The following is a 13,581-nucleotide window of genomic DNA, read 5'->3' on the forward strand; positions in this document are numbered from 1 at the left end:
ACAAATGCCCTCCTGAACGAGGGAGGCTGGAAAAGTCGCATTTGCATGGTGTTTCACAGTTACAAAGCCTCATCGTTTTAGACAATTCTGGACACAAGGTCCAGCGCCTGGCGTGGACACTGGGGCTCGGGAGGTGAGTACCTAACGTGAGACTGGGGCGGGCGATTGGTGCAAGTGGCCCAGCGTGGTGACTGGAGGTGAAGAGAGAAGACGCCTGAGAGGCCCTTGGATTGCAAGGAGAGCACACCAGTCAGTCCCAAAGAAAATCAACCCTGAATATTCACTGGAAGGACTGATGCTGAAGCTCCAATACTTTGGCCACCTGCTGCAAAGAGCCGGCTCACTGGAAAAGACCCTGATGTTGAGAAAGATGGAGGGCAGGAGGAGAAGGGGGCGACAGAGGACGAGATGATTGGCTAGCATCACCAATCAATGAACAAGAATCTGAGCAGACAGCTGGGGACAGCAGGGGCAGAGGAGGCCAGTGTGCTGCAATCCATGGGGTCACAGAGAGTCAGACATGACTTAGTGACTGAACGCCAACTCCCAACCTGCAGGCCAGGGCCACTTCCACTCAAAAAGCCTTGACACAGCCCTGGTCAGAGGGCCATGCTGAGGTTTGGATTTCAGCATACCCACTGCCTCTCTCTGTGAAAGTGGACAAGTACTTCCTGTCTTCTGATGCAGACCCTCAACCAGAAAACGACAGGGCAGGTGTGGGCAGGCAGAGAGAAAGGCGAGTGAGGTTGGCACGCATCACCTTGCTCTCTGCGCCCAACTAGGGGTCTGTCCTCACGGCCCCCAGACAGCACTGTCGGGCACGCGCGCTGCTGCCCTCAGAGATGGCCCTCCTGCTACAGAGTGAAATACACACACACACAGAGCTCAGAGCCATGACTTCCAAGGCCAGAAAACCTCCAAGAGCATGGTCACAAACACTGGTGCAGAGGCAGCACAAACTTAACTCTTTCACTCCCTTTCACTCTCCACAGGACGGGCCTTCCTTAGGAAGCCTCAGATTCTTTTTCTGAAAAGATGTCCCACTTTTTGGTGGCACTGTGTACTTCTAATGGCCCTACCGTGCATGCCCGGAAAGACTGCTCTTTGGCTAAGGAATCGATAATAACAACAAATAGCAACACAGCTGGCAGCATCATTAACTGAGGGCTGTGACACTCTAGGCGCTGCCGCCGAGGCCTTTCTATACCCCACCTCTCATCTCTGCCACTACCAGCTGAGGTCGGTGTTCTGGCCCATATTTTAAAGATAAGAAAACTAAGGCTCTGAGTTTGGTGACATGGCCAAGGAAGGCCACTTTAATAACTGCAGGGCTGGGATTGACGCTGCTGTCTGGTTGGCTCCAGAGCCCGTTCTCTCTCGTTCTACTCCATCCGGGAGCCGAGTCAACACAAGAAATGCTAAATCAAGACTGGATAGTACTGTTCGTCCAGGGTTTCTTCTCGTCACCATTCTGCAGCCCAGGATCCCCTCCGCGTGCTCATAAAACACCACCACTGAAATTCCAAGGAAGCAGGAGCACCAGGAGGGTGGAGGAGAGGTGGGCTGGGAGGATGGCATGGTAAGGTGACCCCCAAATACTTTCCTGCTGCACCACCGGGAGGGGGCCTGGAGTTGCAACTTCATTTCCGCTCACTCACCTGGTGAGGCACGAGGCCGAGGGACGTTGGCGGCTCATTCATGCGGTCGTCACTGCTGCTGGCAATGGCATAGCCCCTAAGAAAGGGAAACGGTGAGAGCTGCTCATTTCAGAGAAGTTTATGTTTAATTTCCATGAGGATGATTGAGAGGAGGTCCGCGGAGGATTTATAAGGATAACCCGAAACACCCTTTGCTAGGCAGTATAAGCCAGGGAAACAAAAAAACATACACAAAAAAACTAATTTTTCTGGTAGAAAGGTAGAAGAATGATAAAAAAAAAAAAAAAAAAGGCCTGTGTTTTGAAGTTAGAAAGACCAGAGCTTGTGGCCACAGGCTACTTGCCGATAAATATTAATTCTCGTTGTCTGAGAGAGTCTTGTAAAACACCAGGGCACACTGCTGACGTTCTGAAACAGAAACCGTTCTGACCTTACGTTCCTGAGGTGATGTGCCTGCTAGTGCGTGCAGGAAGGAGAAAGAAAGTGAGGAATCAGCGCGGCAGCACGGATGCGCTCCGCCCCAAACCGCAGCGCGGAGTCTCCTTACGTCACAGAAGACAAGCCACACGGGCCCTGGTTCCAGCCCGTGACGACAACAAAGGTGGCCGAGTGGCCGACGTGGGGTTGGTGTCAAGGACTCGCAGCCAGCTCTGAAATATTTTACCCCAAATGCTTCCTGCCGGGGGCCACAAGAAAACGCAGGTGCCAGGGAGATGACAAAGATGAGAGGAAGACAAAAAAGCTGCTTGTTTCCATTCAACTCGGAAGCAGTTATACTAGTTATGTATGCAAGGAGATCCAACCAGTCCATTCTGAAGGAGATCAGCCCTGGGATTTCTTCGGAAGGAATGATGCTAAAGCTGAAACTCCAGTACTTTGGCCACCTCATGCGAAGAGTTGACTCATTGGAAAAGACTCTGATGCTGGGAGGGATTGGGGGCAGGAGGAGAAGGGGACAACAGAGGATGAGATGGCTGGATGGCATCACCGACTCCATGGACGTGAGTCTGAGTGAACTCTGGGAGTTGGTGATGGACAGGGAGGCCTGGCGGGCTGAAATTCATGGCGTCGCGAAGAGTCAGACACGACTGAGCGACTGAACTGAACTGAACTGATGCTACCGACACTACAGAGGCCGTCTTTCCAAGCACGCAGAAGGACTCTGAGTTACACAGTAAGTGGAATGGGCGTGTCGATTTCTAACAACCGGAAAAACAAACCTTTCAAAAATTCACTTCTTCCATGTCGGTATTACAAATAGCATATCTTAACAGAGTGCTTAAAGACAGAGTTTGCAGCCAAACTGGGCTGAGCTAAATCCCAGGGTTACTGCTCACCAGCTAAGTGAATTTCAGCAACATGGTTATCTTGGCTATGCCTCTGTTTCCCCATCAAAAATGGGACAAAAGAAAGAAAGAAAATGGGACAGATAACAGTTCTTTCCTAATGTTTGCTATGAGGATTAAATGAACTACTATTTGTACCGCGCTTAGAATAAAGCATAACACAAGGTAAATACTATGTCAGTACTGAAAATATATAAGATAAATCACAGTGTATCTGTCACACAGTCAGATGTAAGTGTGTTTGGCTCCAGTCTGACTTTACCATACAACCTTGACAGCACTGCCTCTAACAGATATCGAGAAACTCTTAAATGGTTGATTAATTTTCTTTTTCTTTCCTTTGTTGTCTTTCCTTTTCTTTTTTCCTTCCTTTTTTTTTACATTACTCTTTTTAAATTAACTTTTGTCTCACTTTTATTTGCTAGATGAAAGATGAATTCCTTCTACTGTTTGTAAGTCATAAAGGAAGATGGTCCTTGCTTGGAGAAGCAGGGTCTCTGGACCATAGCTGCACTAGTCTCTGCGTCCATGCCGTGGCACAGACACAGCGTGCTGCACACGGAGCCTACCAAGAGCCCCAGGGCCAAGGCGGGACGAAACACGCCAGCCTATTCCTTTCCTTTCTCTCACAAGCAAGCCTAATGCGCTAAGTGCTTAATAAATCAAAAAGCTGAATCAGCTGAAAACCATTTTTATAACTGGTGTGGCCTTGGTAGACTCGGTGGTTAGGACCAGCCCTCCCATTGAGAAGACACAGCAAAGCTAGACGAAGTATTACAAAAACCCTGTGTTTGAAAGCGTGGGAGAGTTCCCAAGGTAGGGGAGAATTACAGAGCCAGGTATGTGAGAGGAGGGAAGCCCACAGAGGTAACCTAGGCATTTGCCAGGGGAGGTTCACCCGGAAAGCGATCGCCAGTCTCCAAAAGCAGTGGCCACTGGATCAGAGGCTGAACAGTGATCCTGACCGACTCATGGGGCTGATGGTACAGTCTAGAGCTAAGGTCTGCCCATAGGGAGGAGCCATGGAGAACATCCCAGGCTTCAAGTTGGGATCATGGCGGGGATACATCCTCAGACTAAGGGAGAGCCTGAAAACAGACAAGCGCTAACTGGATAAGATGGTCTAAGATGGCAGTCCACTTGGCCCAGCAGTTTGCCAGGAAGAAATGGAAATCACAACATCTGTATAATTTTTCACAAAATGGCCAGGACTCAGTCAAATAGCCAAGCAGATGCAAAAATTGAGGAAATTTAAATACTGATTGGACATGTGATAATATTAGGGAACTGCCTTTGTTTTTAAATGTAAAAACAGTGGAGATACATACCAAATAGATACATTTTTATGACTGAAGTACTATGTTTTAGATTTGCTTTAAAGCAAGTCAGTGGAAGAAGAAAAAACATGGACAGTAGTACAGATAAATGATGACTGGTCATGTGTTGGTAATTACTGAAAATGGATGGTGCATACAAAGGAGGTTTTATATATACACAAATGGCTTGTGTGTATGTATACACATAACATAAATCTTTTTTCATATATGCTTTATTTTTCCATAATAAAAAGGCTTTGTTTAAAAAAAAACAGGTATATGAGGAGATAAAAACAATAGACAAGAGGAGCATACTCATTAGAGATCTCACATAATGGGCATATCTGATAAAAATTAAAAGGAAAACATGATTAAATGTTTTCAAAGAATAAAAAAAATCACAATTTCAGCAGAGAACAGGAAATGTGTAAAATAAGATCAAATTATTTCTAGAAATTCTAGAACTGAAACATATAATAATGAAATTTAAAACTCAGTGGACAGTTTAACAAATAGACATAGAAGAAGAGAGAATCAGTAAACTGGAAGATAAGCCAAAAAGCAAACAGCCAGACTGAAGCAAAGAAAGACACAATGACGGAAAACACAGAAAAGAGCATCATCGGTTCTAACATGCAGCTGGGGACTCAAAAGGAAGGAATCAAGCAGAGGCAGAAACAAGGCTTTAGGAGATAATGGTGGAAAATTTTCCACCGTGGGTGAAAAACATCAAGCCATGGATTCATGAGGCACTAGAAAGCACAATCAGAATAAACACAGAAATAGGTATATAATAATAAATACAGAATTAGGTAAGTATTTCCAAATCCTGAAAACCAGAGACAATGAGAAAATCATAAAAGCAACTGAGGGCAGGGGAAGGGGGAGAAAATCCAACTGTACCAAAGCAGAAGCGATGAGATGAACACCTTGCTCCTCAACAAGGATAATGGCAGCGAGAGACAACATGATTATGTTCTCAACATATGACCAACCTGGACAGCATATTCAAAAGCAGAGACATTACTTTGCCAACAAAGGTCCGTTTAGTCAAGGCTATGGTTTTTCCAGTGGTCATGTATGGATGTGAGAGTTGGACTGTGAAGAAAGCTGAGCACCAAAGAATTGATGGTTTTGAACTGTGGTGTTGGAGAAGACTCTTGGGAGTCCCTTGGACTGCAAGGAAATCCAACCAGTCCATCCTAAAGGAAATCAGTCCTGAGTGTTCATTGGAAGGACTGATGTTGAAGCTGAAACTCCAATACTTTGGCCACCTGATGTGAAGAACTGACTCACTGAAAAAAACCCTGATGCTAGGAAAGACTGAGGGCAGGAGGAGAGGGGACGATAGAGGATGAGATGGTTGGATGGCATCACCGACTCAATGGACATGAGTTTGGGTAAACTCCGCGAGTTGGTGATGGACAGGGAGGTCTGGCGTGCTGCAGTCCACGGGGTCACAAAGAGTCGGACATGACTGAGTGACTGAACTGAACTGAACCAGTATAGAATTCTGTACATGGCAAAAATATTTTTCAGCATAAACATAAAACAAAGGCATCTTTAGACAAACAAAAACTAAAACATCTTTGTCACTGGTATTTCTAAAGGAAATGATAAAGGGTATTCTTTCAGCAGAAGGAAAATGACCTAGGATGGAAGCTCAAGGACACAGAGAGAAAAGTTTAAAAATGGAAAATAACACCAAAAGTAAATGAATTCAACTAGGTAACAGTAACAGTATCTTCTAGGGTTGAAATATATACAGAATATATACTCATTTTTAAATGAGTGTGCAGACACTGCTGGGTGCCTGCCCAAATTCGTTCAGAGGCAATGTGCCCAGCCGAAGAGCTACATTTGTCTGTCTTCCTTGCAGTTATAAGGGCAAGGTCAAGTTATACACGAGTTTTAGAATCAATGCATAAGTCTTCCTGGAGAGCCATTTAAAGGGGGTCAGCCTCGGGGACTCCCCTGGAGGTCCAGTGGTTAAGACTCCATGCTTCCACTTCAGGAGGCACAGGTTCAATCCCTGGTTAGGAACTAAGATCTCACATGCTGCAGAACATGGCCAAAAAAAGCGGGGTGGCGGGGCGGGGAAGCCTCAGTTGAACACAATGTGCATCCTTTGGTCATTCCTTTCTTCTTAACTGGAACAGAGAAGCAACCCCGAAGGCAGAGCACTCATCCTGTGACCACAATAGGACAAGCACAGGGAAGAAAGCCAAGAGTGGCTGAGTGCACGATGAAGAAACACAGTCTCTGACGGTACATGGGAACCCCTGTCTTGGTGCCTGCCTCTGAGCTTCTTGCTGCGTGAGAAAAATGCCTCGCCTCCATCTGACTAAGTCACTGAAGATGGATCTGTTACATACACAGCCAAATCCAACTTCTATCATACGTGATTCATGTATTGCCTTTCAAATGCTTAGAGCTAAGAAGATCAAAAATAATATATTAAGAGAATGAAAGCAGGAAGGTCCTAAAGCCCCTATGAAAATTTTTATCCTTCCTTATCATCAATTACCAAACAACCCTAGGAGAGTTCAGTTCTACAAGGACGCAGAGACACAGCTTCAAAGATCACATGACAAGTTTGAGCCCAAAGGATCAAACCAGGTTTTTTTTTTTTTTATTCTTGTTTTTTTGAGAGTGGAAAGAACAATACAATTCTAAGAAAAAAGTCAGACTGAGAAAAGGCCAAGGGAGATACAGAAGCTGTCTTTGTTTCAACAGCCATCTCTAGATGGGAAACTCACCCTTCTGGATGCTGCAAAACGGAAACCATCAACTCCACCGCCAGGGCTCCTGCGATCATGGCTAGTCCTGGACGGCTCACAGTGCACTGCTGGTCCAAGGTCCGGTCTCTGGTTGACTGTGGAGAAACAGTCATGGACATGAATGCAAAGATCTGTTCCACCCAAGGTGAGCTGTCAGGAGCATACAACTCCTCCATGATAAAGCTCTATCACACAGCCAGATGCTCACTGTTGGCAGAAATCAGTCAGCCTCACATAATACCATGTCTTGCGAGTACCAAGAAAAACAAAATAGACCTGTTAGGTAACTAAATAAGGTAATACTCTAAAAACCCTCGAGTACCCTGGGGACATTGGTGAGCGGGGCACAGCTGTCCACAGTCGATAATGCCAAGCAAGGCTCACGAGGGATAATGCCACCGCCCCAAATGAGACAATTTTTCTCTTTGTTAAAAGACAATATTTTAAATAGTCTTAAAGGAAAGAGCTGGGTCTCTTTGCCCTAGTGGGCAAGATGGCTGTAGGAGATACTTGAAACAATAAAGAAATCCACTTACATCCCCTGGGGCCACCACATCGTTGCAGAAGTAGCAGCCGAGTTTATAGCCAGGGATGTTGGCAAACAGCGATGAGCTCAGGAGGTCGGCAGACGCCATGGGGTAGCTGGGACACAAGTCCCCAGCTCCCTGATGCCTGGGCTTCTTCAGGCCGTGTCTCATGACAACGAAGGTGTCAAATCCCAAGGCAGCATTGATGACCAGCTGTGAGTTCCAAGGAATAAAAGACCAGAGTTAAGAGACACTTAGATTTTAGGCCATGGCTAACTCCATATTGGGTCAACTTAAAAAATCTGTTTTGTAATAAGTGTTTGTGTTTGACTGTAATTAGATTCTCTAAGCTAATGCTGGTATTCAACCCTGAATATTCATTGGAAGGACTGATGCTGAAGCTCCAATACTTTGGCCACCTGATGTGAAGAGCCGACTCATGAGAAAAGACCCTGATGCTGGGAAAGATTGAGGGCAGGAGGTGAAGGGGGTGACAGAGGATGAGATGGTTAGACAGCACCGCTGACTCAGTGGACATGAATATGAGCAAACTCTGGGAGACCGTGAAAGACAGGGAGGCCTGGCATCAGGTAGTCCATGCGGTCACAAGGAGTCAGACACAGCTTAGCAACTCAACAGCAACAATGTTGGTAACAGCTACCCAAGACTGAGGGCTTACAAAGTGCAAGAGACTTGATAAGAGGTTAACATAAATTATCTCTGTTGGTTTTATTTCAAACTCCCAGCAAACGTTTCTTATTTATAGAAGAAGATGCTCAAAGTCAGAAAGGTTATTTCTATACCTTGCCCAAGGTTGCTCAGCTGGTAAGGGGGAAGGCATATAAAACTAAGTCTCCAGAGTTCTCAAAGCCACTCTTTGCAGCATTATGCTGTTGTTTGTCGTTTCTACAGAGATTTTTTTCATAAATCTCGTAGATTTTTTCACGTTATATAATTTACCCTTCACACAGCTTTTTAAGGAAAGCTTCTTTTAATTTATAATAACTTCTGTTAGTCATAAATTGACTCATTCTCCCAAATGTCTGTTTACAAAGAACACTGAAAAAATCAAAGAAAACCACACCAGAAAAGAAGACAAAAAATCACTCAGAATCTCACAGCCCCAACAATTATAATAATAGTTTGAAGTATTTATTATTTTCTCTCTCGCCCATCCCCCTCCTTTCTTTCTCCCTTTCTCTTGCCACCCTCATTCTTTGATAAACAGACATGGATATCTTCATATACATAAACATAATTGACATAAAATATATATATCTTATTTAACTACGTAGTATTTCCCAACATATTAAAATCTTTGACATTGTAGCCGGGAGCGGTTACACACTATTCTATCATGCGTATGCACCCTGACCTACTGAACCATCCATTCTTTCGGCCCTTCAAGTTGTCACGGGCCCGACCGTGGTGAATGAGACGGAGTCTGCGTCCTCTGGGAGCTCACATTCCACTGTGAGCGCACGGGGCTCACAGGGTAACATCTGGGCTGCATGATGGTGCGTGAGGCCGACGGTCTGCAGAGGAAGCCCTTGGCCTCGGGTCAGCAGGCCACACAAACACCCCTCTGCTTCAGAGGTGGGGGCGGACTGGGGGGCACTCCACCCTGGGAGATGGGGCCCACGTTCTACCTTTCTCTTGCTCGCGGCGATGACGGCAGGCAGCCACCGGCTCTCCCGGGTGTCCATCAACAGGAAGACGACGTCGTGGCTGTCAATGAGCTGCTCCAGCTGTTCCACGTCCCTGCGGGCCTGCTCCAGGGTGACGCTGGAGAAGTTCACGGGGTGCCCCGGCATGGGGATGCTCATGTTGAACCCTCTGGCGTTCTGGGGACACACCCAGAGAGGGGGGGCTTCTGAGGCAAATGAATGGGTGCGATCTCAGAGCCTGCATCTCCCCATCACCTTGACCACACGGGGTCACTTACAACCTGACATCTCCCCATCACAACCACGCTGCCTCAGCCTTCTGCCAGCTGAGTTCCCCACCTTCTTCACCTCTGCGACCCAGACCACCTGTCCTGGCATCTCGGGTCCCTAAGGCTGGACAGGGCAGCAGAGACACACGGATCTAGCTCCAAAGTAGCAGGGGGTGGGAGGGAGGCACTTCCCATGTGGACAAAACAATACTGGCCAGAACTGTGTACCTTTGGCTCTTTCCTACAACCTGGGCCCAAGGAATGTCATCACAATGCCCTTGGCTTCCCCAAGGCCCTCGGTCCAGCCAGGCTGTCTCTCCACTTGTCCCCAGGTTGCCCTTCACTCTGCTTTTTAGCGTGGAACACCTCTAAACGGGATGTCACAACAGAAATAATTTAACAAATTCACCTAAGATTAGGATGGCTGAGAGTCTTGCCTTAATTTTCTCAGGGGCCATATGCATTAAAAACAAACAAAACCCTCAAAACTGAAGAACTCTCCTTGCTGACTAACCAGAAAACTAGACTGAGGAATGTGTAGATATTAGTCTGGTGGGGTGCTGGGCGGCAGCAGTGTTGTGCCGAAGTGAAGCTTCCTTTTCTGTCCAAAAGCAGGAGCTGCCCCGTGACCCGGGTTCTCAGGACTCAGGACTTCTCACGGGGCCTTCAGAAGAGCTCTGTAACTTACCTTTTCTTCCCTGCTGGCTCCACAAAAGGATGCAGATGAACTGTGAGTCACATATGCAAGCCAGTGACGCCAGGGACACTGACTTTCCCCAGAAAAGAAAGTGTTCTAGAATCACAAACTCCACCCTCAATCTCCTGCATAGCACCTGCCACAGGGAAGTGTGTGAAAACACCAGCTTTTTTATTTGTCAAAACGCCTTACATACTGTGAAAACAGCTCAGGGGACACAGCAGTAGGTCCCTTTACAAAGTAAAATCTATTTTGTAAATGGGTGCTATTTTCTTCGTTAAACCTAATATCTGGAATTCAAGAAAGGCACGGTAGTAATAACAGCAAAAATTTCAAAAAGAATTGAGCAGGGGGGGAAAAAAGGGTTGCAGGAAAAGATGCCAGGCAGAATGGACTTCACTAGGAAGGAAGGTTGAAAACAAGACCATTTTAATGAGGACACCCCAAAGATACCTCTCAGGACCTCATAATTCACTCATTCATTCATTAAGTGCTGTGTATCTGCTGCATACCTAATACTGTAATGAACAGTAAGAAAAGCAACAAGCACCGTAATAACAACAATAACACCTTACTGTCGTCTTTACAATTGACAATGTGTTTTAAATGATGGTTGCTCGATCCACAAAGTTATTGCCTGGGAATTTTAATGATGCCAAGATTAAAGCATAATTACTCAACCTCAATTTTGACCTTCTGAATAACTCAGACCCTCACCCCTATCTCCGTGGCTAACCTGCTTGCTGCAGCTCCAGCCACCAAGCCTGCGGAGGTGCTCCAGCTCCCGGCCTGCCACTGAGGCCACGAGTCTGAGGCTGCAATTCAGCAAGCTGCAGCACAGTACTTCTGAGGCCTGGCTGCACATCAGAACCACCTAGAGAACTGTCTAGATTCCTAATGCCCAGGCTTTTCCTTGGACCATTTCAACTGGAGTCTCTGAGAGCGGGCCCAGGGAAGGATGCTTTCTAAAACTCTCCAGATGACTCAAATGTGCAGCCGGGGCGAGCGATCATTTACAGCAGTGAAGTACACGGACGGACCTCACGTGTCCAGCTTGATGTGTTTTGACAAGCTGCAGATTAACCACTGCACACGTCCCCCAGGGCATCGACTGTCATCCCAGGCAACGCTCTCATATGCTTTCACAGGCAATCCCCAGGACCTCTACCCGCAGAGTGTGAGAGCTGTGTGCCCCTCACCCTCCCACCATCTAGCACCGTCAGTCTTCTAATTTTAGTCATTTCAGTGCGTGTGCAGGGATACGTCTTCACGGCCCTGATTCACACCCTATGATGACTACTGTTGAGCATGACATGTGTTCACTGGCCATGCACAGACCTTCCCTAGGAAGCCATGCTGGCCCAACCCTTCAGTCCCTTAAAAAAAAAAAAAAAAAAGGTGTGCCTGTCTTATTACTGGGTGGCAGAAGCTGTCCACGTATCCTGGATATAGGCTGTTTGCCAAATACATGTCCTGCAGGTAGTTTCAGTTTGGGCCAGCCTTTGTGTTCTCTTATTGGCATCTTTCGAGAAGCAGAAATTTTAAATTTCGATGAAGTCCTGTTCATCCATTTTCTCACTTACGATCAGTATTTCCATGGTCCTAGGAGTCTCTGCCATCACAGGTCACCAGGCTGCTCTCTTCTAGAAGTGTTCTAGTTCCAGCTTTTATGTTTAGTTCTATGGCCTCACTGGGGTGTCACCTAAGGGCTCAGAGTGGCCAGTGAGGTCTCTCCCTTCTGGATGGCTAGGACTCCAGTGCCTTGCAGCCTGTAGGGGCTCTGGAACCTGATTTTGCCCACAGCAGACTCACGGTGCTTCCTGCCCAGATTACGGAGTCCTACCCTGAGAACGTACAGAGCCTCAACGTGCTGCTGCCCAGACACTCTTCTGGAACTCCTTCCCTGCACGGCTCGCACAGGTCTGATACTCTGTCCTGAAGTTTCAGCTGCCTGGATTCTCATCTCTGTTTCCTCAGCTCATCGAGACCAACAATACCTCCTTGGGCTCCCCGTGAGCTCTGACACGAGCTAAAAAGTGCCTCCGTGCAACAAACCGGGACAAACACCTTCTGAGCCCACACTCTCACTGCCTGCTGGTCAGCATCTGCTGAGTCACTTTACACAATGTACCCGGCTGCAAAAGTGGTAGATGCACCATGGCAGGAGAGCCAGTTCATCAGTCACTCATCAGGGTTGGAAACAGACGTCCAGAGATGGGTTTTAAAACCCTCAGTGTGGCTCTATAACCCTACATTTTATTGCCTCACCTTTGGGGGGAAATGGTAACCTCAAGTGGTTATTTGATTGATTCAAGGTCAGTTGTTTTCCTATTCAATGAATTCAACCCCAGGATTAGGCATATTATTTGTGGCTGAGCCGTTCTTTTCAGTTCTTCTTCACTCAGACTAGCCTCCTGTCCGGGGCCTGGTGTAAGGAAGGTGATGAGGCAGTATCTATTGAATGAAAAACGACGCTAAACTGAACATACAAACAGAATCACGTAAGCTTGGCTAGCCAGTAAGTGAAATGGCTTCACAAGTTCTTTTCACGAATTTGATGCCTTGCCCTAGAACTTAGGTGGGCTCAGTGTTATCTATTATTTTTTAAACTTAATTAAATTATTTTTGGCTGTGCTGGGTCTTTGCTGCCGCACGGGCTTTTCTCTAGTTGCAGCGAGCAGGGGCTACTCTTCGTTTTGGTGTGTGGGCTTCTCTTACGACAGAGCACAGGCGCTAGGGCACATGGGCTCAGCAGTCACGGTGCAGGGACTTAGCTGTTTCGCGGCACGTGGGATCTTCCCAGACCAGGGATCAAACCCGTGCCCCTTGCTTTGGCAGGCGGATTCTTCACCACTGAGCCACCAGGGAAGCCCCCGTGTTACCTATTATTCCTTATAAGGCATGAGGGATAAAAGCATACGAGACCAGGCTCCCCACAGTAAGGACTGCATCATCCAATAGGTAAAATGCAGTAGCGTGACGTAGGTGTTGGGGAACAGGCTTGATCCTGGTGGGCTGATGCTTTCAAGAAAAGGGGAACCTGAACTCTAAGGCCCAGCATGACCTGGCCCTTGCTGATGTCCTAGCTCCAAGTCTGTCTTTCTTGACCCCGTGCCGCAGCCAGCCCGACTTCCTTTCCGTTCACAGAGGCACAGGCTGCATCCTACCTCAGCGTCTGCACAGGCCGCTCTGTCCACCCTGGTCTATCTAACTCTCACCCGCGTTTCAGAGCTTAGCTTCCTCAAGCAAGTCCGTTCTAGGTCAGGTGTACCTGCTAAACATTCCCACGGCTGCTGAGCTCCTGCTTTGTGCACTTGCTGC

General features: G+C 47.1%; 1 protein-coding gene across 9 annotated transcripts in view; it reads right to left on the reverse strand.

Annotated features, from left to right (window-relative positions):
* ATG7 (autophagy related 7) overlaps positions 1 to 13,581 on the reverse strand; it is a 274,984-nt gene that overhangs the window by 185,001 nt on the left and 76,402 nt on the right. For 6 of the 9 annotated variants that reach the window (XM_027523159.1, XM_027523155.1, XM_027523157.1 and 3 more), the window contains exons 13-16: positions 9,277 to 9,471; positions 7,637 to 7,840; positions 7,080 to 7,195; positions 1,659 to 1,734 (exon numbers count right to left, since the gene is read on the reverse strand). In XM_027523159.1, coding sequence (XP_027378960.1) covers positions 1,659 to 1,734; positions 7,080 to 7,195; positions 7,637 to 7,840; positions 9,277 to 9,471 — 591 coding nt within the window. The remainder of the gene's footprint in view (positions 1 to 1,658; positions 1,735 to 7,079; positions 7,196 to 7,636; positions 7,841 to 9,276; positions 9,472 to 13,581) is intronic. The other 3 variants (XR_003507793.1, XR_003507795.1, XR_003507794.1) reach the window with 1 other exon arrangement.

This window comes from Bos indicus x Bos taurus, chromosome 22 (assembly GCF_003369695.1).
Source record: "Bos indicus x Bos taurus breed Angus x Brahman F1 hybrid chromosome 22, Bos_hybrid_MaternalHap_v2.0, whole genome shotgun sequence".
Taxonomy (NCBI): domain Eukaryota; kingdom Metazoa; phylum Chordata; class Mammalia; order Artiodactyla; family Bovidae; genus Bos; species Bos indicus x Bos taurus.